The 27,848-nt window shown below is 41.9% G+C and overlaps 2 protein-coding genes across 2 annotated transcripts in view; one reads left to right on the top strand and one right to left on the bottom strand.

Moving 5' to 3' along the window:
- LOC129819802 (phosphatidylinositol 4-kinase beta-like) overlaps positions 1-4,049 on the top strand; it is a 29,425-nt gene extending 25,376 nt beyond the window's left edge. Inside the window, exons 9-12 of the mRNA XM_055876402.1 lie at positions 188-339; positions 587-719; positions 975-1,095; positions 1,243-4,049. Of these exons, the coding sequence (XP_055732377.1) occupies positions 188-339; positions 587-719; positions 975-1,095; positions 1,243-1,424 (588 nt within the window). The 3' untranslated portion in view covers positions 1,425-4,049. The remainder of the gene's footprint in view (positions 1-187; positions 340-586; positions 720-974; positions 1,096-1,242) is intronic.
- Positions 4,050-6,677: 2,628 nt separating this feature from the next.
- LOC129819803 (ubiquitin carboxyl-terminal hydrolase MINDY-1-like) lies at positions 6,678-22,482 on the bottom strand. The gene is made up of 10 exons (XM_055876403.1): positions 22,081-22,482; positions 20,337-21,753; positions 19,589-19,646; positions 16,101-16,165; positions 11,131-11,289; positions 10,922-11,024; positions 10,539-10,681; positions 10,093-10,290; positions 9,623-9,775; positions 6,678-9,069 (listed from the first exon to the last, which is right to left on the bottom strand). Exons 2-10 carry the CDS (start codon positions 21,042-21,044, stop codon positions 8,989-8,991), a joined length of 1,668 nt encoding a protein of 555 aa, XP_055732378.1. The 5' UTR covers positions 21,045-21,753; positions 22,081-22,482; the 3' UTR covers positions 6,678-8,988.
- Between the last annotated feature and the right edge of the window lie 5,366 nt (positions 22,483-27,848).

Here is a 27,848-nt window from a genome sequence, read left to right as displayed (position 1 = left end):
AACCCCAGTTGAAATGTCATGCCAAAGCTGCCCAGGTTGTTTAGCTATGTGATGCAGTACGACTGCCTTCTTGAGATGAAGATTCTGATAATATAAGTAACCGTTTGATCCTGCACTATTATCAATAGCTGTTTTGTATGGAATACCGTGTTGCCATTTCTAATGGAGTGCTGTGTCTGTGCTCCAGGTGAGGAAGCAGAGCCAGCTGTCTCTACTGGACTACTTCCTGCAGGAGCACGGCAGCTACACCACCGAGGCCTTCCTCACCGCCCAGCGCAACTTTGTGGAGAGCTGCGCCGGCTACAGCCTCATCTGCTACCTGCTGCAGGTCAAAGACAGGTGGGTAGCCCTCCCTTCTCACCCCTCCTTTAGTTTCACTAGTACTATTACTCCCCTGTTCTATTTCCCCTCTCAGCTTCCTGCATCGTTGAGCCCGTTTGGCTGCGTTTACACAGACAGCCTAATTCTGATCTTTTGTCGATAATTGGGCTGCCTGTGTAACCACCGCTTTTGGTGTGATATCAACGACCACATCCCACCCTCTCCTGTATTCCTAAACGTTTTACTCACTCTCTCCTTTCTCCAGACACAATGGCAACATCCTCCTGGACTCTGAGGGCCACATCATCCACATTGACTTTGGTTTCATCCTGTCCAGCTCACCCAGGAACCTGGGCTTTGAGACCTCTGCTTTTAAGCTCACCAGCGAATTTGTGGATGTGAGTCAAATAAATCAGAATGCATGTGAATGTGCATTGTCACATGACTGTAAACCGGAGAAAGCAATGTGGAATTGCTCATACAGCTAGCTGCCTAACAATTAAGTTAGCAATCTCACAATGTTCATTACATTAATACATTTGTTGGTGTGTTAGAAGATGCTATTAGTGACATCAAGTTTGCTGGTTATCTGCATAACCTGTCGGTTTTGAATGTGTAAAAAGTCAACTCTGTTGTCCGTGGTTCTCTCTCAGGTGATGGGAGGCCTGGATGGAGACATGTTCAACTACTACAAGGTGCTGATGCTCCAGGGCCTGATAGCTGCTCGCAAACACATGGAGAAGGTGGTCCAAATAGTGGAGATCATGCAGCAAGGTACTGTTTGCTAAAACGGTATATGAGCATGGTCAGTGTGTCTCCGTTTCCATGTACATGATCTTTCTGCCGTGTGTCTGGTTTCTTTATGGTCTTGCTATTACAACTCCTCTGACTCCCGTCTCCCCTCTCTCCTCCCCCCACCAGGCTCTCACCTGCCCTGCTTCCATGGCTCCAGCACCATCCGCTACCTGAAGGAGCGTTTCCACATGAGCCTGACGGAGGAGCAGTTACAGGTGCTGGTGGAGCAGATGGTGGATGGCTCCATGCGCTCCATCACCACCAAGCTTTACGACGGCTTCCAGTACTTCACCAACGGTATCATGTGAACAGTTCAACACCGAGACACAGCTCAACCACATGGGACATCCACATGGGAGAGCAAGCAATCGTGTACACACACGCATACAGATGGTGGCGAACATGGGCATATGGACTCAAACATGTGCTTGCCATAGCAGCACATCTACGAAAATGGACTCTTGTATAGACTAGTACTACAGGACTTGTATAGACTAGTACTACAGGACTTGTATAGACTAGTACTACAGGACTTGTATAGACTAGTACTACAGGACTTGTATAGACTAGTACTACAGGACTTGTATAGACTAGTACTACAGGACTTGTATAGACTAGTACTACAGGACTTGTATAGACTAGTACTACAGGACTTGTATAGACTAGTACTACAGGACTTGTTTGCAAACTTGATATGTTCTTTTTCTTAGACTTCTGCCCCCCCCCCCCCCCTCCCCTCCCCTCCTTGTTTTGGCCTTGTGGAGGGGGAGACTGCACCTCCTCCCTCCTGTCCATAGGACTTTTACCTCATTGACTGTTAAAAAAGAGGCATAACGCACAATTCAAATCACACACGAAAAGGATTAAGTATCAATATTGGAGGAGGTACTTCATTGAAAAAGGGAGGGGCAATGTGGGAGAGGGCGTGGTCTAAATTCAGAGGAGTCAAGAAGCGTTTTCTCAGAATGGACAACTGCAAGAGCAAATCAGAGGTACATATCGAATATGTACTTATTTTCCGTTGTTCTTAGAGCAAAATGGACTTTGAGAAGCCACTATGTAACGACAAAGAAAGCACAAGACAGGTTTTCTAATGGACATTTTCCCTTCTTCTCTGAAAGTTCTGTGGTCATCAAGAATGAGCCAGCCCAAAGAGAGGGGGGGAAAGGACTATTAAAAACCATGGGTGTATGAGTGTTATCTGTCAGGAAAACAACTTTATTCCAAGAGTTTGATTTGTTTTGAACAATGTTTAAATTTCGAACTGGAAGTTTGAACTAGGACCAACTCGTCTCTTCTTAGGGATCCAAGCATGCAGCGAAGCTGCTGGTTGTATGTGTTTTTCTTCCCATCCTTAAAAGGAGCAGTTTCCAGACAACTGGTTCTCATCCAGTAGAGCACATCTGTACTTAGTGTTACAGATAGAAATACCATGAATAGAAAGGAGACTGTTCTCTATCATCACATGACAGTCTGTATATTCAACAGACTGTGTCATGCCAACATACATCATGTAGGGCTTTGCTAGTGTCTCTCTTAAAACCACCATACTTGAAGGAACGCTAGCGTTGTGCTGAGCCTCATGCACTTGACAGTTATGTTGAACCAAAATGGCTACCTGTGGTTACATATATAAAACAATTGCAATGGATTTATGCAAAAAAAACGAAACATTGATGTTCCACTAATGTTTGTCTTTCATCTCTAACTAAATGTGTATGTTAACGCATTATTATTGTATGTTATGTTAACTAAGGCTGCATATTTAACGAATGCTCAACACGTCCCTCTCTGGTTGGCTCTCAGATGCATTCCTGTGACTAACTCGGGCCAATCCAGAGAGAGGGTTGTCCTTGAGCAGACTGTAAATAATGGGAGTGATGATCTCATTGCTCTGTCTGTTTGTCTTAGTCTGTTTTTATTTCTCCTTATTTTGAACAGTATGAGCTCATTATCACAAGTCAACTTCCTTGATATGTGAATGTTTTTTTATATGATACTCTGTACTAAACTTTTTTTTTTTTGCTGTCTCAAACACAAACATGTATTCAGTATTGAAGAGAGCTGTTTGAAAAGCTACATGCTGGGATAGCCTATAACTTATATTACCTGCTTATTTATGTCTTATGTTTGAAAGCTGTGTCGTTGGTGGGTGGCTTTTGTGTATAGCAAAAATGACAGAGAGAACTCCAAAATGAGTCATTCCTGTGAGAAAACCAATGCCTTGACATAACTTTTATCAATGCAACAGTTGGGACAAAGGCGTGCAGGTCATGTACACAGGAAGTTTATTTGATCAAAAGTTTTAAACACTTCCTGCTTACTCTTCAGTAAATACTACTTTCATTGCCTTTCCCTTTCATTTATTCCAACCCTAACATTATTCTGTAAAATGATGTAAATAACTCAAGTGCATTTTATCTTTACCGGTGTGGGTTCTGTCAAACCCCAGTTGATGTTGTTCTCTCCCGTTTTGAACCATGGAGAAGCAGAATTGTGTCCTTGTCCAGTGTCACACCAGCTAAATGCTTGTCCATGGGTATATTCAGGGCAGACATGTGTTCAGACTGCTGCAGATAATGTATAATCACACTATTGTTCTGAACAGAAATATGTCTGCTCTACATGTAAAGTTTTTTGCCCTTTTCAAGTTCTGAACATTGTGCCCTCAAAGAGCCGTGGTTTTAGACGGAAGTGGTCCACCGCTAACACCAAGCAAAGCATTTATTTGACTAGATTAACAAGTCCTTCGTCCTTGATACTAAAGACATTTTAGAATGTACAGGGGAAGAAATATTGCCCACTTTTGTATCAGAACGCTAACACTTTAATCTTCCTAATTATATGTTTCACTTTTCATACACATGGTACAGAGACGAACCTTGTATCATGTTGCCTAAATGCATGAGTCCTTCAATAAATTGTAAAGTTTTTTTTTGTTGGTATATTTTCTTGGTTTTCTTATCATGTGTTGATAAATTGTAGGGGGAATTTTGGATATATAATTGAATAAAATGCGAGTCGTGATTACATATACACACAGTAAACTAGTAATGTGTTTGCAATAGATTTATGTTTTCAGTTGCATCAAAGAGACTATTTGTTAATTCTGTTTTAAATATGGAATGACACTTTGGCAGGCTATATTGTAATCAACTGAATATGAATTGTAGAACAGAATACTATTTTAGCAAATTTAATGACAACCTGTCCTCTACAGCTCTTAGTGATCCTAATCTTTTGCAGTGCTGATGCTACTATGGCTGCTTTACACAGACAGCCCAATTCTGATCTTTCATTGGTCTTTTGACCAACCAGGTGAGCTCTGAAAAAGATTAGTGAACAAATATCAGAATTTGGCTGCCTGTGTAAACTCAGCCAATGACTTTAATTCTACAGTTGTAACTACTTAGTCAAAGTTCAGCATTCTTCCAACAAACAGTGTCTTGATTGGACTTGGACATTTTTGGCTACCTGAAGCATTTGTCTTTCATTAATAGGAGCTGTTTTTCTTGATTTGAGTCCATAATCATGAGGGGTCAATATCAGAGACGAGCATTGTGCAGCCAGCGTACATCTAGGCCTAATGTAATAAATAAAAAGAATGTAAACAAATAGATTTAAATTAAATTCCACACTGCACATTTATACAAAATTCATCAAATGAGGGAGAACAGACAGACTATTACCTCAGAACAGATTTTCAGACTTCTTTATAAACAAGTTATAAATACATTCTAATCCGTACTGTTCAAAGTGTTAAGTCCACAAACATCTCTCTTAATGCTCAGAAACATCTCTAGACCTTTTCCCAGTCTGGCTAATCATATTGTTCTGTGTTGTACAATGTTTAAGAGCTATTGTTGAGAGTTTACAGCGTATCCATCTACATCCTATTTACAGATGTCCGCCTTAGAAACCCTGAAAGACAGATTGTTTCACCACCAGAGACACACACTGAATACAGGGAGCACAAACACCTTAAGTCTAGCTGTACATCTTCGCCACAGACAAACACATCTCCTTGGGTTTGGTATGTTTAACTACAGTGTACAAAACATTAAGAACACCTTCCCAATATTAAGTTGCCCTCAGAACAGCCTCAATTCGTCATGCGACTCCACAAGGTGTTGAAAGCTTTCCACATGGATGCTGGCCCATTTTGACTCCAATGCTTCCCACAATTGTGGCAAGTTGGCTGGGTGTCCTTCGAATGGTCCACCACCCTTGATACACATTGAAACTCAAGTGTGAAAAACCCAGTAGCGTTGCAGGTCTTGACACACTCAAACTGGTGCGCCTGGCACCTACTACCAAACCCCGTTCAAAGGCACCTAAATCTTTTGCCTTGCCCATTCACCCTCAATGGCACAGCTGCAACACCGAGAGCATCCTGACTGGTTGCATCACTGCCTGGTACGGCAATTGCTCACCCTCCGACCGCAAGGCACTACAGAGGGTAGTGTGTACGGCCATGTACAACACTGGGGCTAAGCTGCCTGCAATCCAGGACCTCTACACCAGGCGGTGTCAGAGGAAGGTCCTAAAAATTGTCAAAGACCCCAGCCACCCCAGTCATAGACTGTTCTCTGTTCTCTCTACTACCGCATGTCAAGCGGTACCAGAGTGCCAAGTCTAGGACAAAAAGGCTTCTCAACAGTTTTTAACCCCAAGCCATAAGACTCCTGAACAGGTAATCAAATGGCTACCCGGACTATTTGAATTGTGTGCCCCCCGCAACCACTATTTTTACGCTGCTGCTACTCTGTTTATCATATATGCATAGTCACTTTAACTATACATTCATGTACATACTACCTCAATTGTCCCGATCAACCAGTGCTCCTGCACATTGGCTAACCAGGTTATCTGAATTGTGTCCCGCCACCCACAAACTCCTCTTTTACGCTACTGCTACTCTCTGTTCGTCTTATATGCATAGTCACTTTAACCATATCTACATGTACATACTATCTCAATCAGCCCAACTAACCAGTGTCTGTATGTAGCCTCGCTACTGTTATTTTTCACTGTCTTTTTACTGTTGTTTTTATTTCTTTACTTACCTATTGTTCACCTAATACCTTTTTTGCACTATTGGTTAGAGCCTGTAAGTATTCATTTCACTGTAAGGGCAAAACCTGTTGCATTCGGCACACGTGACAAATAGACTTTGATTTGAGATACACAATCCATGTCTCAAGGCTTAAAAATCCTTCTTTAACCGGTCTCCTCCCCTTCATCTACTCTGATTGAAGTGGATTTAACAAGTGACATCAATAAGGGATCATAGCTTTCAACTGGATTCACCTGGTCAGTCTGTCATGAAGAGTTCTTCATGTTTTGTACACATAGCTCTCTCTCTCTCAAAGATGGAGCAGAAAAAGTTAAGATGGAAAAGAAATAACAGAATAAAGCAAGAGGCAGGAAAACAAAAAGGCATCAAAGATATGGTGTTTCAAGGCGGCCCAGAAGAACTTGAAGGATTGGTTGTATGAGTCGATTATGTGAAGTAATGAATGATATTTACCAGACAACAAATGAGTCATTGAACACCATGATGATTTGTTTAGATTTTCCTTTACTGACATGACAAATTAAATTCAAAGCAAGTGGTGACGATTAACACTTGGCGTCAAGGTGTGGTCTATTTCTGTAGTGTTGCTAAAAGCCCGTCCCCCTAAAGCTACTTCAAAAGGCCCTGTATAGCCGACTGTCTCAAAACTGAATTAAGTGCCTGAACTTTATTGTTAAGTGCTGTAAATCAAATGCAGACTTCTCATAGTTGGTTCAAGCACCAGATTTGCTTGAAGGCCCAGTGCAGTCAAAAACATGATTTACCTGTCTTATGTAGACTGAACAAAAATATAAACGCAACATGTAAAGTGTTGGTCCCATGTTTCAAGAGCTGAAGTTAAAGATCCCAGAAATGTTCCATACGCACAAAAAGCATATCTCTTATTTTGTGCACAAATTAGTTTACATCCCTGTTAGTGCTTCTACACCCGCATTGCTTGCTGTTTGGGGTTTTAGGCTGGGTTTCTGTACAGCACTTTGAGATATTAGCTGATGTAAGAAGGGCTATATGAATACATTTGATTTGTTAGTGAGCATTTCTCCTTTGCCAAGATAATCCATCCATCTGACAGGTGTGGCATATCAAGAAGCTGATTAAACAGCATGATTATTACACAGGTGCACCTTGTGCTGGGGACAATTAAAGGCCACTAAAATGTGCAGTTGTGTCACACAACGCAACAGAGGTATCAAGTTGAGTGGCATGCTGACTGCAGACATGTCCACCAGAGCTGTTGCCAGATAATGTTATGTTAATTTCTCTACCATAATGTCATTTAGAGAATTTCTGTCTGTAATAATGCCCTTTTGTTGGGAAAAACACATTCTGATTGGCTGGGCCTGGCTCCCAAGTGGGTGGGCCTATGCCCTCCCAGGTCCAACCATAGCTGCACCCCTGCCCTGTCATGTGAAATACATAGATTAGGGCCCAATTTATTTACCTTTCAATTGACTGATTTCATTACATGAACTGTAACTCTTTAAAATTATTGAAATTGCTACGTTTATATTTTTGTTCAGTGTGTATATATATATACTTCCACACTGATGTTGGAATAATACTGTTATATTCAGAAATGTTAGCCTGTGGTGGTGGGATGAAATTTCGGCCTGCCTGAAATGGGTTAATAGACCAATAAGAAAGAGTTCCAAACCTCTCAGCTAATTTTCAGGTTTCCCCTCCCCACTCAGACCACTCGCAGACAGACAGTCCTATCAAAATTCTTGCTCCAGATATGGCTCTTTCCTAAGCTATTTGTTTCTTTTTGACCATTTAAATTCTTACCTAGCAATTATTTTAAATTGAGATAAAAACAGCTACATTCGACCTTTAATTCTTATTCCCATATAGTCATCTTTAACCCCCCACTGATCTTAAAAGTCATCCACAAAAGATGCTCCAGCAGAACCCCTTCACTGCCCATACCATTCTACTTCTGCATAATTCCTCCCTGCTACTAACTACAGCATAGTACACTATATGACAGCAAAAGTAAAGCCCATGCTTACAACCACCACAGATAGGACTTTGGGGAACACTGCCCTCAAGGCCATCTCTTCGTTCGTTCGTCGGGCTTGCAGAGTCCGCTTCTCGACCCAGGCATAATTGTGCATTGTTCTGTATAGGACAGGAATGTACTCAAGTTTCCATCATGGCTTAAATGCGTCAGATGACGACTACCCGACAGTTTGCTTAAAAACAGGGCTTTCTAAGGCGACTTTTTGCCATTTCAAAAGTTGCATCATCCATTAAGATGCATCAGTTGGTCAGGGCTGTAGTGACTTCCCTTTCAAATTTAGACCTTCACTTTCTGTCCACTTGTCTTACAAATCAGACCACTGCCTGCCTCATTGCCATAGAAACCAAACCAGACCACAGTTACAAACTTCTCTCATATTTCTCAAGAGGGGCAGTGATAGCTGAATAGAAGACAACCCCTGATGTGTGACTCTACCTGGGTTGTGACGTGTCTTGGATGATTATCAGCTGCTGTAACCAACTAACTGCATTGGATTTCCTCTCTGCAACCTCAATTCACATTTAGATTATATTCTGTGGTCTAGCAAAGCGGAACTAGTACTGCCACCTTCTGGCCTGTATGTTCAAAGAAGAACAAGGGTGAGAGATGGGGAGGTAGTGAGTGAGGTACAACCTCGAGGTTAGGTTTAGTGTGAAGGGTGAGTTTGGCATTGAGATGGCAGGGGCACAATCCCCTAACTGTGTGTGTGTATTAGGGGTTGGCTTAATGCAATGAAGTGCAGGCTAATGGGGACTTGGGTAAGTTTAGGTGTTCGCTATAATATGGCACAGTCGGAATCATCCTTTTTCTCCCGTCTCCTCTGACCTCCCGGCTTGGCTGCCAAATGACCTCTCACCTGGAAGCAAAACAAACATTCATACAGGAAATGGACAAGCTTCTATGTAGGACGTTTGTGAATCAAAGATAGCAGAAAGTTGCGTTTAAACCTAGTACCAGAAAAGTACAACACTGCACCGTGGTGAAAGAATGCAATGAGTCCTTCACATTTTCTGCTCAAATAAATTATAGTGTGATGGAAAAAGCACCAGGGGACAACTTTCTTTACCAGTAGCCAAACATTTTCAGCGGGGACCCCATTTTTTCAGACAGAATTTCTAAGGGACCTCATTTTTTTTGCAAACCCACATCTAACGAGAATCTTAAAAATCGGTACATTTGGAATTTTACATCAAGAAATAATCTTATTCATAACATTCATCTCTTATCCAAATTAAAAGAAAAACACATTTACTCAAAATTGCATTAAAAACATGTATTAATGGGGAAGTCTTTTGAATATCACAGGTCTATACTGTTGTACTGTGTTAATATTTCATACTGTTGAAGTAAAGCCTAGAGAGGGCACCATCATTCCTTCTAGTAAATGTCTTGATTGTGTGGTTGGTTACCTGCTGTGCTGGGGCCTGGGAGGGACCTTGTTGCTGCTGCTGCTGCTGCTGCTGGTACTCCTCCTCCTGCAGCCGTCTGGCCAGGTCCAGGTCACTGAGGGGCCCCGGGGCCGCCCCCTGCTGCTGCTGCAGAGACATGGCCACCAGGTAGTCCTGGCAACCAAGCATACACCACGGGGTGAGTGAATGTGTAGTCATGGAAATGTGCATAGAGGCTGAAATCCTTAACGTCCATGCATGATTTACAGTACATACAGATCTCAAGTTAGGATCACGTTAGCGTGGCAGTTCTACACATAAAAAAACCCTTAAGCATCTAGCTGCAGCATAAGACATGGAGATTGTCTCTGTGGCGTATTGGATACTGCCCACTGTATCTGGGTACTTCTCAAATAACAGGTATCTTCAAACTGAAAATGGTGGCGGTGTGTTGTGGAGCTGGGGGGGGGGGGGGGGGGGGGGTCACTGACCTGGTCGATCTGTCTCTGCTGCTGCTGGGGCGTGAGACTGTCGGGCTGTGTCACGAGGACGCTCCTCTGGGGCGGGTGGCACAGGCGGAAGTCTGAGTTGCAGAAGTTGCCGTCGCCCTCCACGTTGTGTAGGCTCTCCCACACCAGCCCCCCCTCCTGCAGGAAGCCCTGGTCTGTCACCAGCAGGTACAGGTGGCCCTGTGGGGTCACAAGGTCAAAGGTTAGAAGTCATTCAGTGGGGGGGTGGTGGTAAGCAGCGTTTTAGAGAATGTTGTGCTACTGCAGGGCGCTTGAGGGAACGTTACAGAACGTGCTACATGCCGCTGTCATGTAGAATACAGTCTTATCTATTTATGCCATTTCTATATGCAAGGTTCTATATGTTGCACCCTATAGATTGAGCCATTGGTAAATTCCCTTACCAACACGCACGCACACACACGCACCTTGTGCTTTATCATAGTGCTAAAGTGGTTGTTTCTGAAGAACACGGACAGCTCGCCCTCCTTGACTGTAGTGTTGAGCTCACAAAGTCCGTGGTACGATAGCTGGGTCGCTGTGGACTCCAGAAACTGCTCTGCCACCAAACCTGAGACGGAGAAGTATCAGCATAAGAGTGTAAGGGGAATAGCTGTATTACAGAGGAAACGGCCAAGTGAACAGAATGCAATTGGGATTATTTGATCAACTTCCCATCAAGACCCTCATCAATAAAACCAGGTTATTAGAGCTGGGCTTGAACATAAGTCTTAACCACCAGTAGCTCACCAGGACAAGGGTTGGTGACAACTCAAATGTATGTCAAGTAAGGATTCAGAAGGTCCTGTACCTTCACTGACACGGCTGCTGTCGTCCGAATGCTTGTATCCGATGATCTTCTCTACCAGCTGGTTGTAGCTTAGTTTTCCCACCGCTGCCACCATCTCAGGGCTCTGGAGAAAGAAAAGACTTTTAAACTGAAGCCCAAAACAAGGGATTTGGGGCATTAATTGTGAAAGGAGGGCTTTTACCTTCACATGTTCTACAAATGTCGCTTACCTGAGGGTCCACCAGCCAGCCATGGTAGAGCGGGATATCGAGCAGGTCAAAGGCGATACACTCTGGTGTGTACTCAAAGTCCGACACGCCTGTGAAGCGCACGTTGACGTCAAGGCCCGTGGACAGCTTTGGCAGAACTGCCATGGCATCGCTCATGTTCTGCGGATTCAAAGATAAAAAATGATGTATATTAGAAAACTACAGATGTTGGAAACTGAGTTGGAAACCAGGGTTGGGGGATTACTACTGTTTCGATTACAGTCGATTTCGGGATTAACTTCTAGAATTGAAGATCAGACCAATTAATATTTTGTGTTGAGATGGAATCATACAATGTAGAGTTGGTTGCACAGAGGTCCAGTATCAGCTGTTCCTAAATAATTTTCACATATGGTTTACACCTCAGTTCCATTGACATGTAAGGTATGAGAATGCTGAAGGATAAAGCTAAGTGGATATGCAGGTTAATCTTGTAGTTCAAAGTTCACAAGTGTTTCCAAGAGACCTGCACTCTCAATCATACCTAAAATGTCTGTCACCGTCGACTCTTACAATATGGTGTTTGAGTGAAACTGAGCAGCTAACTAGAATCCTCTGAGCTTAGCAATGAAAAATGAACCTAAGGTTGTCCCTTACTAAAGAAAATATTGGTTGACCGAAAGCAGTCTGTTCTTTCGACCAATCGATTAGTCAACTTTAAAACATGTATACACACCCTATGTTTAATAAAATCAACTATATGTATTTAGCTTGTCTGATGCTTCACGATCACTGATGAAATATGACACAAAAGACTCAACAGGGAGCTAGAGATCACGATAACCAGAAGGGAAAAAAAGAAATCCTCCTCCCATTACTGCTTTCTCCGATTCTGCCATTACTCTCCTGAAGTTGCTGGTAATAGGCTACACGAGGAGTCGGGAAACTCTCATGTGGAATGACAATTTATCTTACCATTTCTACCGATCTGCGTGCCAGTTATGGTTTTCATATGCACATTTTCATTTCATTTATACTAACAACGTCTTCGTATCTCAAATTCATGTGGTTAATGAAAATTCTATCCAAATCTAAATGAAACACACCTAAAAAGTAACTTATACTGCCAACTGGGCTATGTAAAAAAAAACAACAAAAAAAAACATTGCAGCCTGCAGGTAGAAAATATCCTGACAAAAATAAGCATGGCCTGTCTGCAACGAACTTGAAACAATGTATCAACTATTAGCTTGGGTTGGGCCTGAAGCTCCTTGCAACATTGTAGAAAATATTCTGGGCCCTTAGAAGTTTAGTTTACCAGTGAGCTCGGTCAGACACAGCTGTGGGTAATTTGCGCAAGCGATAAGAAGTAATCAGGTAGGCCTATTTTATGACGTTTCCACTGGATCAGAGCATGACATTTTTCCCTTTCTTGCCGAGTGGTTATCGAAATGGAGTGAGCTAGAAGGTTTTTAAAAATACATTGAGGAATTGTCACTCAATGGATGTAAAAATAGACTTTGTTTGCTTGCTGTTTGAGGAGAACATTAATTTGAGAAGCTCCACAGGTCATTAGTGGTGGTGCATTAAGCCAATCAGAAATACCATCGGAAACACCAAATGGGCACATTTATATGCCTACATTTGCAAGCAGACCAGGTAGCATACAGACCTAATTCTATGTGTAATCAGGTGCGTGTCCTTACTAAACATTGACGGGAGCGCTCCAAACAAAACACAATGACAAAACTCGTAAATGGAATGAAATAAACCAAAACTTGTTTCTCAAGTGTAGCATATTGTGAACTCTGCAAACAATGTGTCCACTCCAAAAATGAGAACAGTAAAATACTGGAATAATAATATATTGAATGCATTAACGTAACCAAACAAACATTGTAGATTAGAAATGTAAGCAATTACCTGTAAATTTACTACAGGTGATATACCCTATGTAAATTAAGAATTGATACACTAAAAATCAAAACGCAAACAATTCACACCATGAAGTTATGAAACAATGAATGTGCACAAATTGGAGGAAGAGAGCACATTCTGGAGAGAGATGTGCATTGTGCAGCCACACTCCCCTTCTTTTTGGACTGTGCCATCCCTGCGGACTCCGCAATGGACTAGTTCACTGAGATGGGGGAAAAGAAGACTGGTTTCTAGTGCGAAATAAATAAATGTGTGTGTGTGTGTGTGTGTGTATGCATGTATGCTTTTTCAGTTCTGCCCACATATTTTCTATGGGATTGAGGTCAGAGCTTTGTGATGGCCACTCCAATACCTTGACTTAGTTGTCCTTAAGCCATTTTGCCACAACTTTATGCATGTATACATACAGTTGAAGTCAGAAGTTTACATACACCTTAGCCAAATACACTTAAACTCAGTTTCACAATTCCTGACATTTAATCCTAGTAAAAATTCCTCGTCTTAGGTCAGTTAGGATCACCACTTTATTTTAAGAATGTGAAATGTCAGAATAATAGTAGAGAGATTGATTTACTTCAGCTTGTATTTCTTTCATCACATTCCCAGTGGGTCAGAAGTTTACATACACTCAATTAGTATTTGGTAGCATTGCCTTTAAATTGTTTAACTTGAGTCAAACGTTTTGGGTAGCCTTCCACAAGATACCCACAATAAGTTGGGTGAATGAATTTTGGCCCATTCCTCCTGAAAGAGCTGGTGTTACCGAGTCAGGTTTGTAGGCCTCCTTGCTCGCACATGCTTTTTCAGATATGCCCACAATTTTCTATGGGATTGAGGTCAGGGCTTTGTGATGGCCACTCCAATACCTTAACTTTGTTGTCCTTAAGCCATTTTGCCACAACTTTGGAAGTATGCTTGGGGTTATTGTTCATTTGGAAGACCCATTGCGACCAAGCTTTAACCTCCTGATTGATGTCTTGAGATGTTGCTTCAATATATCCACATCAAATTCATTCGTCATGATGCCATTTATTTTGTGAAGGGCACCAGTCCCTCCTGCAGCAAAGCACCCCCACAACATGATGCTGCAAGCCCCCGTGCTTCACAGTTGGGATGGGGTTCTTCGACTTGCAAGCGTCCCCCTTTTTCCTCCAAACATAACGATGGTCATTATGGCCTATTTTTGTTTCATCAGACCAGAGGACATTTCTCCAAAAAGTACGAGCTTTGTCCCCATGTGCAGTTGCAAACCGTAGTCTGGCTTTTTTATGGCGGTTTTGGAGCAGTGGCTTCTTCCTTTCAATGTTATATCGATATAGGACTCGTTTTACTGTGGATATAGATACTTTTGCACCTGTTCCTCCAGCATCTTCACAAGGTCCTTTTCTGTTGTTCTGGGATTGATTTGCACTTTTTGCACCAAAGTACGTTCATATCTAGGAGATAGAACGCGTCTCCTTCCTGAGCGGTATGACGGCTGCGTGGTTCCATGGTGTTTATACTTGCATACTATTGTTTGTACAGATGAACGCGGTACCTTCAGGCGTTTGGAAATTGCTACCAAGGATGAACCAGACTTGTGGAGGTCTACAATTTTTTGGCTGATTTCTTTTGATTTTCCAATGATGTTAAGCAAAGAGGCACTGAGTTTGAAGGTAGGCCTTGAAATACATCCACAGGTACACCTCCAATGGACTATCAGAAGCTTCTAAAGCCATGACATAATTTTCTGGAATTTTCCAAGCTGTTTAAAGGCCGTGTCAATTTAGTGTATGTAAACTTCTGATCCACTGAAATTATAAGTTAAATAATCTATCTGTAAACAATTGTTGGAAAAGTGACTTGTGTCATGCACAAAGTAGACGTCCTAACCGACTTTCCAAAACTATAGTTTGTTAACAAGACATTTGTGGAGTGAATTGAATTTGTGGACTCCAACCTAAGTGTATGTAAACTTCCGACTTAAACTGTACATACATATATACACACACACACTAGTTCTCGACAAAATAAATTGGTTGACCAACAGCCTATAGACCAGTCGAATAATTGGGTTCACCCTTAAAGGAACCAGATTGACTAGCTCTGAACCGCATGTGTGTCAGAGCCAGGTGGTTGGATCATGGTGCTTACAACATCAAGAACATGGGTTTGATTCCTGCATGAGCCACACATACCAAACAGATGGGTTGACTCGAAGTCACTTTGTATTAAAGAGCTGCTAATGTGCATTAAGTGAATTGGCTGCATCCACACAGCTACTACCTTGCCACCCAAATGTTTGAGGCTTACACCTTACTGTACATTTTTGGTACAGTAATTCTGAATCCTTGTTGTTCCCTAAACTCCTTATTGTGGTACTCTAGTGGCAGGTGGTGTGACTTAGCACTGATGACACAGGCTTCTGCCTCTGCTGTGAACTCCACTTACCCTTAAAAATGTGTCACTAACTTACACCCAACCACACCCACAATTTTGTGCACATGTAACAGTATAACTTTAGTACGTCCCCGACCTCGGGCGCGAACCAGGGACCCTCTGCACACATCAACAACAGTCACCCACGAAGTGTCGTTACCCATCGCTCCACAAAAGCCGCGGGGGAACCACTACTTCTAGGTTTCAGAGCAAGTGACGTAACCGTCTGAAAGGCTGCTAGCGCACACCACCGCTAACTAGCTAGCCATTTCACATCCGTTACACACACAGCTACAAAAAGATAGACCAGTGGCGGCTGCTGAGGGGAGGACGGCTCATAATGGCCAGAACGGAGTAAATGGAATGGCAAACACAAACCATTTGTTTGATTTATTTGAAACCATTTAACTTATTCAGCACCAGCAATTACCACGAGCCCATCCTCCCCAATTAAAAAGGTGCCACCAACCTCCTGTGAGGTAGACAACACAGACAGACCTGCACCTGCAGACGCACACATCCAAACACAAATACACACAAGCTAGCGCTGCTTCCGAAAAACATTCAGACACAGACCGACAGTGTCATAGATAAGCCAAGTGGACAGATGTGTGTTTATACAGAGGTGAGTTTACCTGCTGAAAGTTGAGCTCCATTCCCTCAGCCTTCTCCCTGGGTTTGATGGACAATACGCACTCTCCTGTGGCAGACACACAAATTGCGGGAGTATAAAAACAAATGGTTAATGTGGTTCTCAGACAGTGAGTGACCAAACAGAAATGCGTGTTATAATATACAGTGCATTCAGAAAGTATTCATACCCCTTGACTTATTCCACTTTGTTGTATTACAGCCTGAATTCTAAATTGATTATATGTTCTCACCCATCTACACACACAATACCCCATAAGGAGAAAGTGAAAACATGTTTTTAGAAATGTTTGCAAATGTATTAAATTAAATATAGATCTCATTTACATAAGAAATCACACGAGTCAATACATGTTATATTTACATTTGGCAGTGATTACAGCTGTACAGTCTTTCTGGGTAAGTCTCTAAGAGCTTTGCACACATGGATTCTACAACATTTGCACATTATTCTTGAAAAAATTAATTTGATCTGTCAAGTTGGTTGTTGAGCTTAGATAGATATTCCGTTTCTTTTTATCCCAAAAATCTCCCTTGTCTTTGCCGATGACAAGCATAGCCATAATATGATGCAGCCACCACCATGCTTGAAAATATGAAGTTATACTCAATGATGTGTTGTGTTTGCCCCGAACATAAAGTTTGTACTCAGGACATAAAGTTCACTTTTTTGCAGTTTTACTTTAGTGCCTTATTGCAAACAGGATGCATGTTTTGTAATATTTTGATTCTGTACAGGCTTCATTTCACGCTGTCATTTAGGTTAGTATTGTGGAGTTACTACAATGTTGTTGATCCATCCTCAGTTCTCCTATCACAGCAATTAAACTGTTTTACATTTACATTTAAGTCATTTAGCAGACGCTCTTATCCAGAGCGACTTACAAATTGGTGCATTCACCTTATGATATCCAGTGGAACAGCCACTTACAATAGTGCATCTAAATCTTTTAAGGGGGGGGGGGGTTAGAAGGATTACTTTATCCTATCCTAGGTATTCCTTAAAGAGGTGGGGTTTCAGGTGTCTCCGGAAGGTGGTGATTGACTCCGCTGTCCTGGCGTCGTGAGGGAGTTTGTTCCACCATTGGGGTGCCAGAGCAGTTTTAAAGTGACTATTGGCCTCATGGTGAAATCCCTGAGTGGTTTCCTTCATCTACGGCAACTGAGTTAGGAGGGACACTTGTATCTTTGTAGTGACTGGGTGTTTTGTACCCATCTACCAATAGGTGCACATCTTCGCACGGGATTGGAAAACCTCTCTGGTCTTCATGGTTGAATCTGTTTGAAATTCACTGCTCGACTGAGGGACATTATCGATACAGTGCATTCGGAAAGTATTCAGACCCCTTGACTTGTTGCATTACAGCCTTATTCTAAAATGTATTAAATCGTCCCGTCCCCCCCCAAATCTACACACAATACCCCATAATGACAAAGAAAAAAAAACAGTTTAGAAGTTTTTGCAAATTCATGGGGCAATTTTTTTTACACAGAAATATCACATTTACATAGGTATTCAGACCCTTTACTCAGTACTTTGTTGAAGCACCTTTGGCAGCTATTACAGCCTTGAGTCTTCTTGGGGATATCGCTACAAGCTTGGCACACCTGTATTTGGGGAGTTTCTCCCATTCTTCTCTGCAGATCCTCTCAAGCTCTGTCAGGTTGGATGGGGAGTGTTGCTGCACAGCTATTTTCAGGTCTCTCCAGAGATGTTCAATTGAGTTCAATTCCGGGCTCTGACTGGCCCACTCAAGGACATTCAGAGACTTGTCCCGAAGCCACTCCTGCGTTGTCTAGGCTGTGTGCTTAGGGTCGTTGTCCTGTTGGAAGGTGAATCTTCGCCCCAGTCAGGTACTGAGCACTCTGGAGGAGGTTTTCATCAAGGATCTCTCTGTACTTTGCTCCGTTCATCTTTGCCTCGATCCGGACTAGTCTCACAGTCCCCGCCGCTGAATAACATCCCCACCGCTGAATAACATCCCCGCAGCATGATGCTGCCACCACCATGCTTCACCGTAGGGATGGCGCCAGGTTTCCTCTAGATGTGACGCTTGGCATTCAGGCCAAAGAGTTGAATCTTGGTTTAATCAGACCAGAGAATCTTGTTGGTCTAAGAGTCTAGGTGCTTCCGTCGGGTCACTCTACCATAAAGGCCTGATTGGTGGAGTGCTGCAGAGATGGGAGAACCTTCCAGAAGGACAACCATCTCCACAGAGGAACTCTGGAGCTGTCAGAGTGACTATCGGGTTATTGGTCACCTCCCTGACCAAGACTATTCTACCGATTGCTCAGTTTGGCCGGGCAGCCAACTCTAGGAAGAGTCTTGGTGGTTCCAAACTTCTTCCATTTAAGAATGATTGAGGCCACTGTGTTCTTGGGGACCTTCAATGCTGCAGAAATATTTTGGTACCTTTCTCCAGATCGATGACTTCGACACAATCCTGTCTCAGAGTTCTACGGACAATTCCGTCAACCTCGTGGCTTGGTTTTTGCTCTGACCTTATATATGTGTCTTTCCAAATCATGTTCAATCAATTTAATTTACCACAGGTGGACTCCAATCACGTTGTAGAAACATCTCAAGGATGAGCAATGGAAACAGAATGCACCTGAGCTTAATTTCGAGTCTCATAGCAAAGGGCCTGAATATTACGTAAATAAGGTATTAAAAATAAAAAAACGGAAATACATTTGCAAAAAATTCTAAAGACCTGTTTTCGCTTTGTCATTATGAGGTAGTGTGTGTAGATTGATGAGGGGGAAAAACTATTTAATCAATTTTAGAATAAGGCTGTAAGGTAACAAAATGTGGAAAAAGTAAAGGTGGTCTGAATGCACTTTAATTGTATGTGTGGGGTACAGAGATGATGTAGTCATAAAAAAAATCATGTCAAACACTATTACTGCACACAGTGAGTCCATGCAACTTATGTGACTTGTTAAGCACATTTTTACTTCTGAACTTATTTAGGCTTGCCTTAAAAAAAGGGTTGAATACTTATTGACTCAAGGCATTTTCCCTTTTAATTCATTTGTAAACATTTCTAAAAACACAATTCCACTTTGACGTGGTGGGGTATTGTGTGTAGGCCAGTGACACAAAATCTCAATTTAATCCATTTCAAATTCAGGCGGTAACACAAAAAGTCGAGGGGCGTGAATACTTTCTGAAGGCACTGTATTTCTCCATGGTAATGGTCAAAGTTGACTGCTTTTCCAATTTGCTAGATCTTTCAATGACTTAAGCCCTTGGCTCCTGGAGCATAGGGCCAGTGATGATCTTTAATTTACTGCCTGATAATATGCAGTCTCTTTAGTTACTCGTATTTTCATGCTTTGGTTGCATTTTCATGTGTTCATGACAACCTCAGAGTAATGTATGAAAATGTGTTGTTTTCTGGAAGTTACAAAGCAACAAAGTAACAAAGTCTGTATGGAAGTACAGTCAATACACTTGCTTGTTTCTTACCAAGGTGAGCCATCAGGTCCTCTGTGGTGACTACTTCTGTCTGGGCGGGTAGCTTGGCCTGAAGACAAATCACACATGATTATAATTTGCATGCACTTTTCTTGACCAATGTTCATTAAACAATGACTCTCTGAAGCTGACATCCTGTCATTTATAAACGTAAATTCTGTGTTGCCTCGATTTTGAAAGATATTGATGGTACAAACAAGATTATAGGATTCAGAAGGCTTTGGTGTTCTCTTAACTACGGCTCATCACACCCTAACGTGAACCTGTAATTCCTGCTTCTAGAAACTTCCCTCACGCCTGTGTCATGTCACTAATTCTGGCATGCATACACACCTCGGATGTCATCCTCAGTGTGTCATCCTCACCCTTATACGCAGTCACCTTAAGGCCAATTACACATCTCAATTGTCTTAAGGCCTACTTCCTCTGCACTGATCTCAAAACATATGACAGGGTAAAGCAGTATATTTTAGGACTATTGAGGGATTTTGCAACGTGCATCTCAATAGTCTAAAGTAGCCTCCTTTTTTGTCTCCTTCTATTGATCTGCACTGATCTGAAAAAAAAATAGACCAGTGAATGAAAAATCCCCCAATAGTCCTACAATATACTGCTTTACCCTATCATATGTTTTGAGATCAGTGCAGAGGAAGTAGGCCTAAAACCACTTAAGACAATTGTGATGCGTAATCATGGACCCCATTAGTCCTATATAGCTGTTTCTACAGTCCAACATTACCTTCCAGCGCAGAAACAGGGTGTTCATGATGGCCAGCAGGGGACAGGGCCCGTTCTCACTCTGCGTGATGATGGGTGTCTTCTTCTCCTTCCAGGTGATCCATTTCACAAAGTAGTAGGCCGGCATCATGGGCTCTGGGTCCGGGGCGGCGGTGGCCCCTCCCGTGGCTGCGGCAGCCAGGACGTCACTGACCAGGCCGGGGATGTCAGCAGAGGGGGAGCGGCCCTCGTTGCCCAGGGCAGAGTAGGACGACAATGGCTCGTCATTCCCAGTGTTGTCCTCGAAGAACTCCAGGCTGCGGATGGAGAAGGAGGGAGAGTCGCTTGTAGCCGACTGGCTATTCTCGTCCGACCTTCCAAACATGGCCTCTGAGCTTTCCCCATTCACTTCGGTCAGAGTTTGGCTCTGCGGGGTGGATTGAGCGTCTTCTGTTGTGCCGTTTTCAGACATGGTGGCACACGTGGCGGCTGGCGTGAGTGCGGTTCCACTGTGTTTGTCAGAACCTTCTGCTTCCATAATTGGGGTCTTGACTGATGGGACTTTGGTGGAATCTTCACGGTCCAAGGGCTCTGCTTTGTGGCTTTCTTTAGCCACAGAGGACCCTGGTGGAAGGCCACCCTCTTCAGAAATGGCCGCTGTCAGAGAGCAGTCATCTTTGACAACGCTCAGGAGATCTCCTCCGACTATCTCAGTGCCAGAATCCGCCATAGCTGGGTAATGTTCAATGTAGCACTTAATCAATAGAAAATAAGGCCAAATCGTCGGTAAAGACTACTTCAGGCTTAGGCTGTATAAGCGTAGAAAAACAAACTCAGCCCTTTACATTAAGTATATTCATGGCTTTAAAAGTTGGCAGTGAACTTCTAGGTGAACCTTGAGGGAAATCTACCCGACAATCAGTTCCCTGGTATTCCTGAGTAACAGTGTCCTTAGTTTGCAAAACAGGGTTGATGGACGGCTACAGCAGAATCCACAGTCGCTCTGTCGGTTTTATGTCATTCAGACTGTAAGACAGAGTGGATTTCACAAAACTTCCTCTAACAAAAGATAATGATCTTTACACAAAATATTTATCAATTTAACCTTAACAAAAGTACAATTATCTTACAGATAATTTGCAGGCACTGCCTCTGTCCATTGCAGGTACAGCTGCAAACTAGAGCAAAGTTATCTTTGGGGGAGGCAAAACGTATCTGGTTATGAGAGATGTGCTTTTCCTGACTATACAATGGAATACACCAGAGAGATGGACAAGTGACAAGGGAGATGAAGCTGGTCAAGCTTGTTCCTTGCCTCGTGACATGGATGACTCAGTATGTTTTTAGGATATCAATGCGGTATGGTTGACTTCTTAGCTTCGTCTGAAAATATCAGCTGGAGAATTCGAGTAACCATATTCTTAGAAATTGTACCATACCTGCAAGAAAAAGATCAGTCAGGGAAATAACTTATTCCCTAACAACACAAATTATTATTCTAACTGTTATAGGACTGACCCTGGGGTTGACAAAATACTGAGAAGGTAACGCTAACTATAAAGCCGGTCTAGAAAATGTTGCATCTGCCAAGTAACACCAGAACAGGCTACTGTCCGGACCATAGCTGGCTATAGCCTCGTGGTGACGCTCAGAAGTTGATAGCGCCCATCACTAATGTTATCCTGCAATGAGTATCTTGATGATGTTGGCAGCTTGTTAGCTTGCTAGCTAACGTTAGCTGACCAGCAGAAAATAAAATAACTTACCATGAAGCCAGTTGACAGCGTAAATGGCAACAACAAAAGTAGTGAAATTCAGACTGCTGTTGGTCCAATCAACAGAAAACGTTGAGCTTCGCTGGCTGACTAAGCCATACTATTTACATTCCACGGTCTCCTCGTTCGCTATCTTGAATTCGCTTACTCCTTTTTACTTCCTCTTGTACTACCACAGCAAATATTTGTATATCTGTGACCAGTCTGTAAACAATGATGTCACGAGCTGCATTAACCACATGGGGGAAACTCATTTGTAGATGTCATGCACCAAGCTACAAACATAAAATACATTTAGTATAATATGCAAACCAAAAATATTTCGGGGGAAAAAAACAAAATACTCAGCAAATATGCGAATTAGTCAAACACCAGCTACATTAAATGATTGTGAATGTAATCTTCATGGGGACACGAGTGGTTGGAGGAGAGAACTGCAGGTGTAAATATACTGGTCGTGTTCATGAGCGTCATATCAACTTGCTGTGTAGTATTGCATAGACGAAAGTCTAAAATGTGTGTTTAGTGTGTAATGGATGATATGTCACACATTGTGTGACATCTGTGGTATATAAAGACGATGAACGCCTGCTCTCATTAATGAAGGACTAAATAAAATAGTAGAATCGTCCAATTCCCACACAGCTTAATTTCTTCCATGTCTTGTCTTGACCATCATTCTGATTCTAAAAGTAGGATTTGTGTTGGTAAAATACATATACAAATTCTGGAAATATGTTGTGTTGATATTGTCATGAGGTGAAAAGTATGGCACACAGCTCTGGAGGGTCTTGCTTATCGGGACTACTACACATAAGACGTCATGAATTTAACGGCGTAAACACAACTACTTTCGAGTGATGTGGATTCCGAGTCTTTTCAGTGAGCCGGCTCATTTGGCTCAGTTCAACTAAAAGAGCCATTCATTAAGCTCCTAAACGACTCATCGTTCAGTGGCGCTTAAAAACGTACCTAAAACCATAAAAAATGCAAATCTCCAGAGTTGTAGACTCGATTCCCATGACTTGGACTCGAGTCTTACTCCAGCCACAAATTTGATGACTTGAGACTAGACTTGATAGAAAATAAAATAACTTGAAACTTGACTTGGAGCCTCAATACTCTGGACTAGACTTTGACTTGAGACTGATGTATGGAGCAAGATAGCTGCCAATAGGTTGAACTTACATAGCGTTAGGATCGTAAGAAAATCTATACGTAAATTGTTAGGATCGTAAGAAAAGCCAGCGTGAAACATGAAAAGTTAATGTTAAATTAGAAGTGTAAACGTGCAAACCTTATGTTATGACTGTGAATGAACATTTACACGTTCAATTCTTACTTAACATATCTCTTTACTCGGTTACATATCTTTTTTACAAGTACAAACTTTTTTCAGTAATGCAATGTGGCAGATAGTAACCCTTTTGGACCACACTTCATTAGAATTCTTTAACATACTATGAATAGTCAGTGTGTCTACCTCGGAATTGCAGCTCAATTTCTTACACACACACACACACACACACACACACACACACACACACACACACACACACACACACACACACACACACACACACACACACACACACACACACACACACACACACACACACACACACACACACAGGAGAGACTTGGGTCACTCTGTTTTCATGAATATATAATCTGGGTCTATAAGTGTTAAACATCCAAAATATTTTCAGAAAACAAAGATCAAGCACCAAGGAAATAAGATAGCATTTGTGTGTTACATAAATTGCATAGTTTATTTACAATTTTTTTTTTTAAACAGAATAAACAGACTGCAATTTGACATACCAGGAATCAAGCAGAAATGGACTTGAAAATATATAAATAATTTTGGTGACCATCAATAATACAAACTTAATATATTTATGCTCATATATATTATGTTAACTAATAGCAAAGAAAAGTTTTGGAATTGGCCTAATCAAGACCAAATTAAATCTGTGTGACATGATACCCTTTGGATTTATCATTTTAGAATGTCAGTGTACTAGCTAGTACACAGTGCAGGTTTTAATCATGACCAGAGGGACTGTCTAAGTGACAAATTATCCTAGGTAGATTTAAAACAGCATAATTCTGTGGTTCTGGTGAGAACTGGCAAAATGTTTCACAAACTCATCCATGTTGAGGGAGCATGCCTTCCTTGACTCAACATTGAGAATTCATAGGTAACTTAAGCTGTCATCAACCATTGTTGTCCTAAGGTGGGTTTTAATCAGTTTTAAAGCTGAGAAGTAGCTCATGGAAGACCTCTTTATAAGGTTCTAGAAACACAACAAAGTCAAGAAGAGTAGACGGTATGTCCCTTCCACTTTTCTCTCTCCTATCAAGAAGCCGCTTGTTTTGATGAACCTCATGTTTGAGGTCCTCTAAATCTGACTCAAAGGTCTGAGCAAAGGCAAACAGAGGCTTCTCATTCAAGAATGTTGTACTCTTTGGGTTGAGAGACTGGACCCCTTGCATTATCTCACAATTCTCCTTTGAAAAACACCTCTGCAACTCAGCTGTGAGACTGTCAAGCACCTGATAAAAGATAGCTCTTTGGAAGCTCTCACCATCACGTTGGTCTCTATTTTTCTGTCCTACGGTGCTCATCATCAATGAGTCGTGAAGTCTTAAGCTTGTTTTAGGCTGTCTTTTACACACTGTTTGGAAACTGCTGGAAGCCTGTACTTCTGATTACGGCATTCCATGTATCTGCATGCCCACCTTACATCCGTAAGTCTCTGTAGTTCCCTGGGCTGCTGCTGTGGATACAGCTCTTTCTGAACTGCAAGCCACTTGAGATAAACGTACGAGCCAGATACAAAGTTATAAAGCTTCTGCAGGAGAGCAAAAAAGTAAACTGCTTCAGGCACTGTTTTTACAGCATCGACAAGAACCAAATTCAAACAATGTGCATTACAGTGCACATAAAATTCAAATCTTGCACTGTTTTTAACCAGTGCAGACACACCAGAATGCTTTCCGCTCATGACGGACGCACTGTTATAGCCTTGCCCCACAAGATCATTTCTGTAGTCCAGGCCATGTTTTTCAAGGCAATCCATTATAATTGTCGTGAGACCTGCTGCATCTAAGCTTTCAGCTGACTGAAAATGTAAAAAGCTTTCGTGTATAGTACCTCACAAATAAATAAATGTTTTCTTTAAATCTTTGATTTCATCTGCAATTACACTAAAAACTTCACTTTCTTTTACTTCTCTTATTATTTCACTTTGTACCATCTCAGCTAAGCCCTCAATAACTTTGTTCTGGATTTGGTGGCTTGTGTACTTAGCATTGCCACATGCATTCATTATTTTCTCTATGAGATGATCATGCTTTGCTATTTCTTCTAAGAATGTCAAAACATTACCCTTGTTGTGAGAGTCATCAGACACTCGATGACCTCTCTGCACTTTATTTTGAGTGGCAGTTAATAGGAGCACATCTGCAATTGTTTTAATGTAAGTACAGATTTCCTCCACTTTCTTTTTCTGGTCCTCATTTATGACATCTAACATTGATGAGTTGCTGTCAATAGCCCTTTTATGCTGATTCCAAGCATTCATAGCATTGATATGATGCTCTGTCTTCGAATGGAGCTCAAACCCAGAATCTTTATACAGCGCTTTTTTCCAGTTACAAAAACCTGAATGTGATGTGAAGGCAGATTCAGGTGTATTGGGCAGAGAAAAATGCCTACAGGCGAAACAATAAGTCGAATCTTGAATTACAGAATATTCAAGCCATAAATTGTCCTTATACCAGGAGCTGTTGAAAGCCATTTTCCTAGTACCATGCTGAGTTCTGGCAAATGTTCTCAAACACGGCTGTACAGGACCCTCTTCTCTGGATCTTGAAATGTCTGAAATACACGTTAAATAATGTATCATATCTCTATAGAAATGTATAATTATGGGATCCACAAGATTAGATACTAACAGCTGCTAACTAAAATGTGTAGTTTAAAGTATAGGCCTAGCCTACCATTGGGTCCTTTTCGAACTGCATATCTGGTGCTTGATGCAGTTGGGAGGGGCTCGATGACATCTCCTGGCAGCTCTGGCTCACTGTCTTGCTCAGAGCCAGAGGTCTCTGTGTCATCCCTTGATACATCTATTACATTCAAATAACACAAGAACCATTAGCGTATAATCACAATAAAAATGTCACAGCCATCAAAACAAGAACACACATGAATCAACAACCAACATTTTAAAGTGAGGCTTTATCTGACAAAATCATCTATTACAAGCTGAAGCTAAACTTAAATTCTGAACTGGGCATGTGGCTGACTGCCTGGTAGATCCTCTGACCTGGTGGTGGTAGACTGGGTCCTTGTGAAGTCTGACCACACTGACTCTGACTAGCCTCAGGTAGGGAGCTGCTCTGGTGTCCGGTGGTGATGCAAGGGCTGGGGTCTGTTTGCACCTGATCTGCCTGTTTGTGCTTCTTTAAAAATAAATCTGATATCTCTCCCTTTATTTTCATGTTTAATTGACCCTATGCAAAAATACGGCAGTTTATGGTTACATGTAAGCATCCAATGACCCACATTTTAGTCCAATCTCAATCTTAATTACAAATCCCCATTATCATAACTGTACCTTAAAATCAACTACCAGCCCAAATTACTAATTAGATCATGGCTAGCCCTACTTTGCAGTAAGTAACTTAGCTAGCTATAATTTCTTACACCTTTACGATAGTAAACAGGCTAGCTGCAAATTGTGGTCATCTTTTGAGTAACGTTAACAGATTGATAACAACAAATGTTCGATTTGAGTTCAAGTACGAAAATCTAACTGGGTTAATGGATTTCAAATTACCGAATGTTAACTTGCTGAACACTGACAGCTGTAGCCTACTAGTTACCCCACATTAGCTAAACATTCATATACTGTAACTTACGACACTGCACTGTATATGTGTGTATTACTAGCACAGATGTAAACATAATGTTAGGCTGAATTGGGAACCGATCTCTCTTATCTACTTAATTGTCTGTTAATGGATCCAAAGGTCTGACGTTAATTCACACAGTGACTCAACTTTCTTAAAAGTTGTTCAGGAAACCTAAACCCGATGCTAAACCTTAAAATGTACTTCAAAGATGATGCTTTCATCAATCGCGAAAAGAGCTCGTGGAGCTGTGTAAATATTCTCTCTTCTTCTTCTGTATGTTCTTATTCCTATTCTTTTATATCTCGCAACCAACGTTAATATTCTCTCTTCTTCGTCCTTGTTTGAAAACGTCAAAATAAATGCTTCTTTCAACAAGAGGTGAAATGAGATGTCAATCAGCATTAAACTTCCAGTAGCAAATGAAATTTTGAGGTGGCACTAATTGTAAAATAGGGACCTTGTAGCCAGGGGCGGAGCCAGAGGGGTGTCCGGGGTGGCACTGGACACCCCTGACATCTGATTGGCCACCCTGGACACCCCTCTGGCTCCGCCCCTGGCTACAAGGTCCCTATTTTACAATTAGTTGAAGGTTGACCAAATAATATAAAGGGCTGTCTGGTAGCCTCAATGAATACACAAATATTTATAGGTGAACAAGTCGTTGCATATATACATGTATTTTTTTTAAACTTGACTTGAGGCTGGACTTGAAAACATGACTCTACTCGACTTGACTTGGTCTTAGAATCACTAGCGGGGGTGGGCAGGCAGGGGGGCAGTGCCCCTGTGACAACAATTTTGGACCCCCTTGTGGCCCCCCTAAATGTGGAGTA

This window comes from Salvelinus fontinalis, chromosome 22 (assembly GCF_029448725.1).
Source record: "Salvelinus fontinalis isolate EN_2023a chromosome 22, ASM2944872v1, whole genome shotgun sequence".
Lineage (NCBI taxonomy): Eukaryota > Metazoa > Chordata > Actinopteri > Salmoniformes > Salmonidae > Salvelinus > Salvelinus fontinalis.
Note: the sequence above shows the minus strand (reverse complement) of the source record. Positions and strands in the feature narration are given on the sequence as shown.

Coding starts and splice junctions, on each gene's coding strand:
- LOC129819803 (XM_055876403.1), bottom strand. CDS start 21,044: ATGGCGGATTCTGGCACTGAGATAGTCGGAGGAGATCTCCTGAGCGTT. Junction 11,025..11,130: donor GCTGGCTGGTGGACCCTCAG/GTAAGCGACATT, acceptor TTCTTTCTCCAG/AGCCCTGAGATGGTGGCAGC. Junction 10,682..10,921: donor CAGCAGCCGTGTCAGTGAAG/GTACAGGACCTT, acceptor TCTCCGTCTCAG/GTTTGGTGGCAGAGCAGTTT.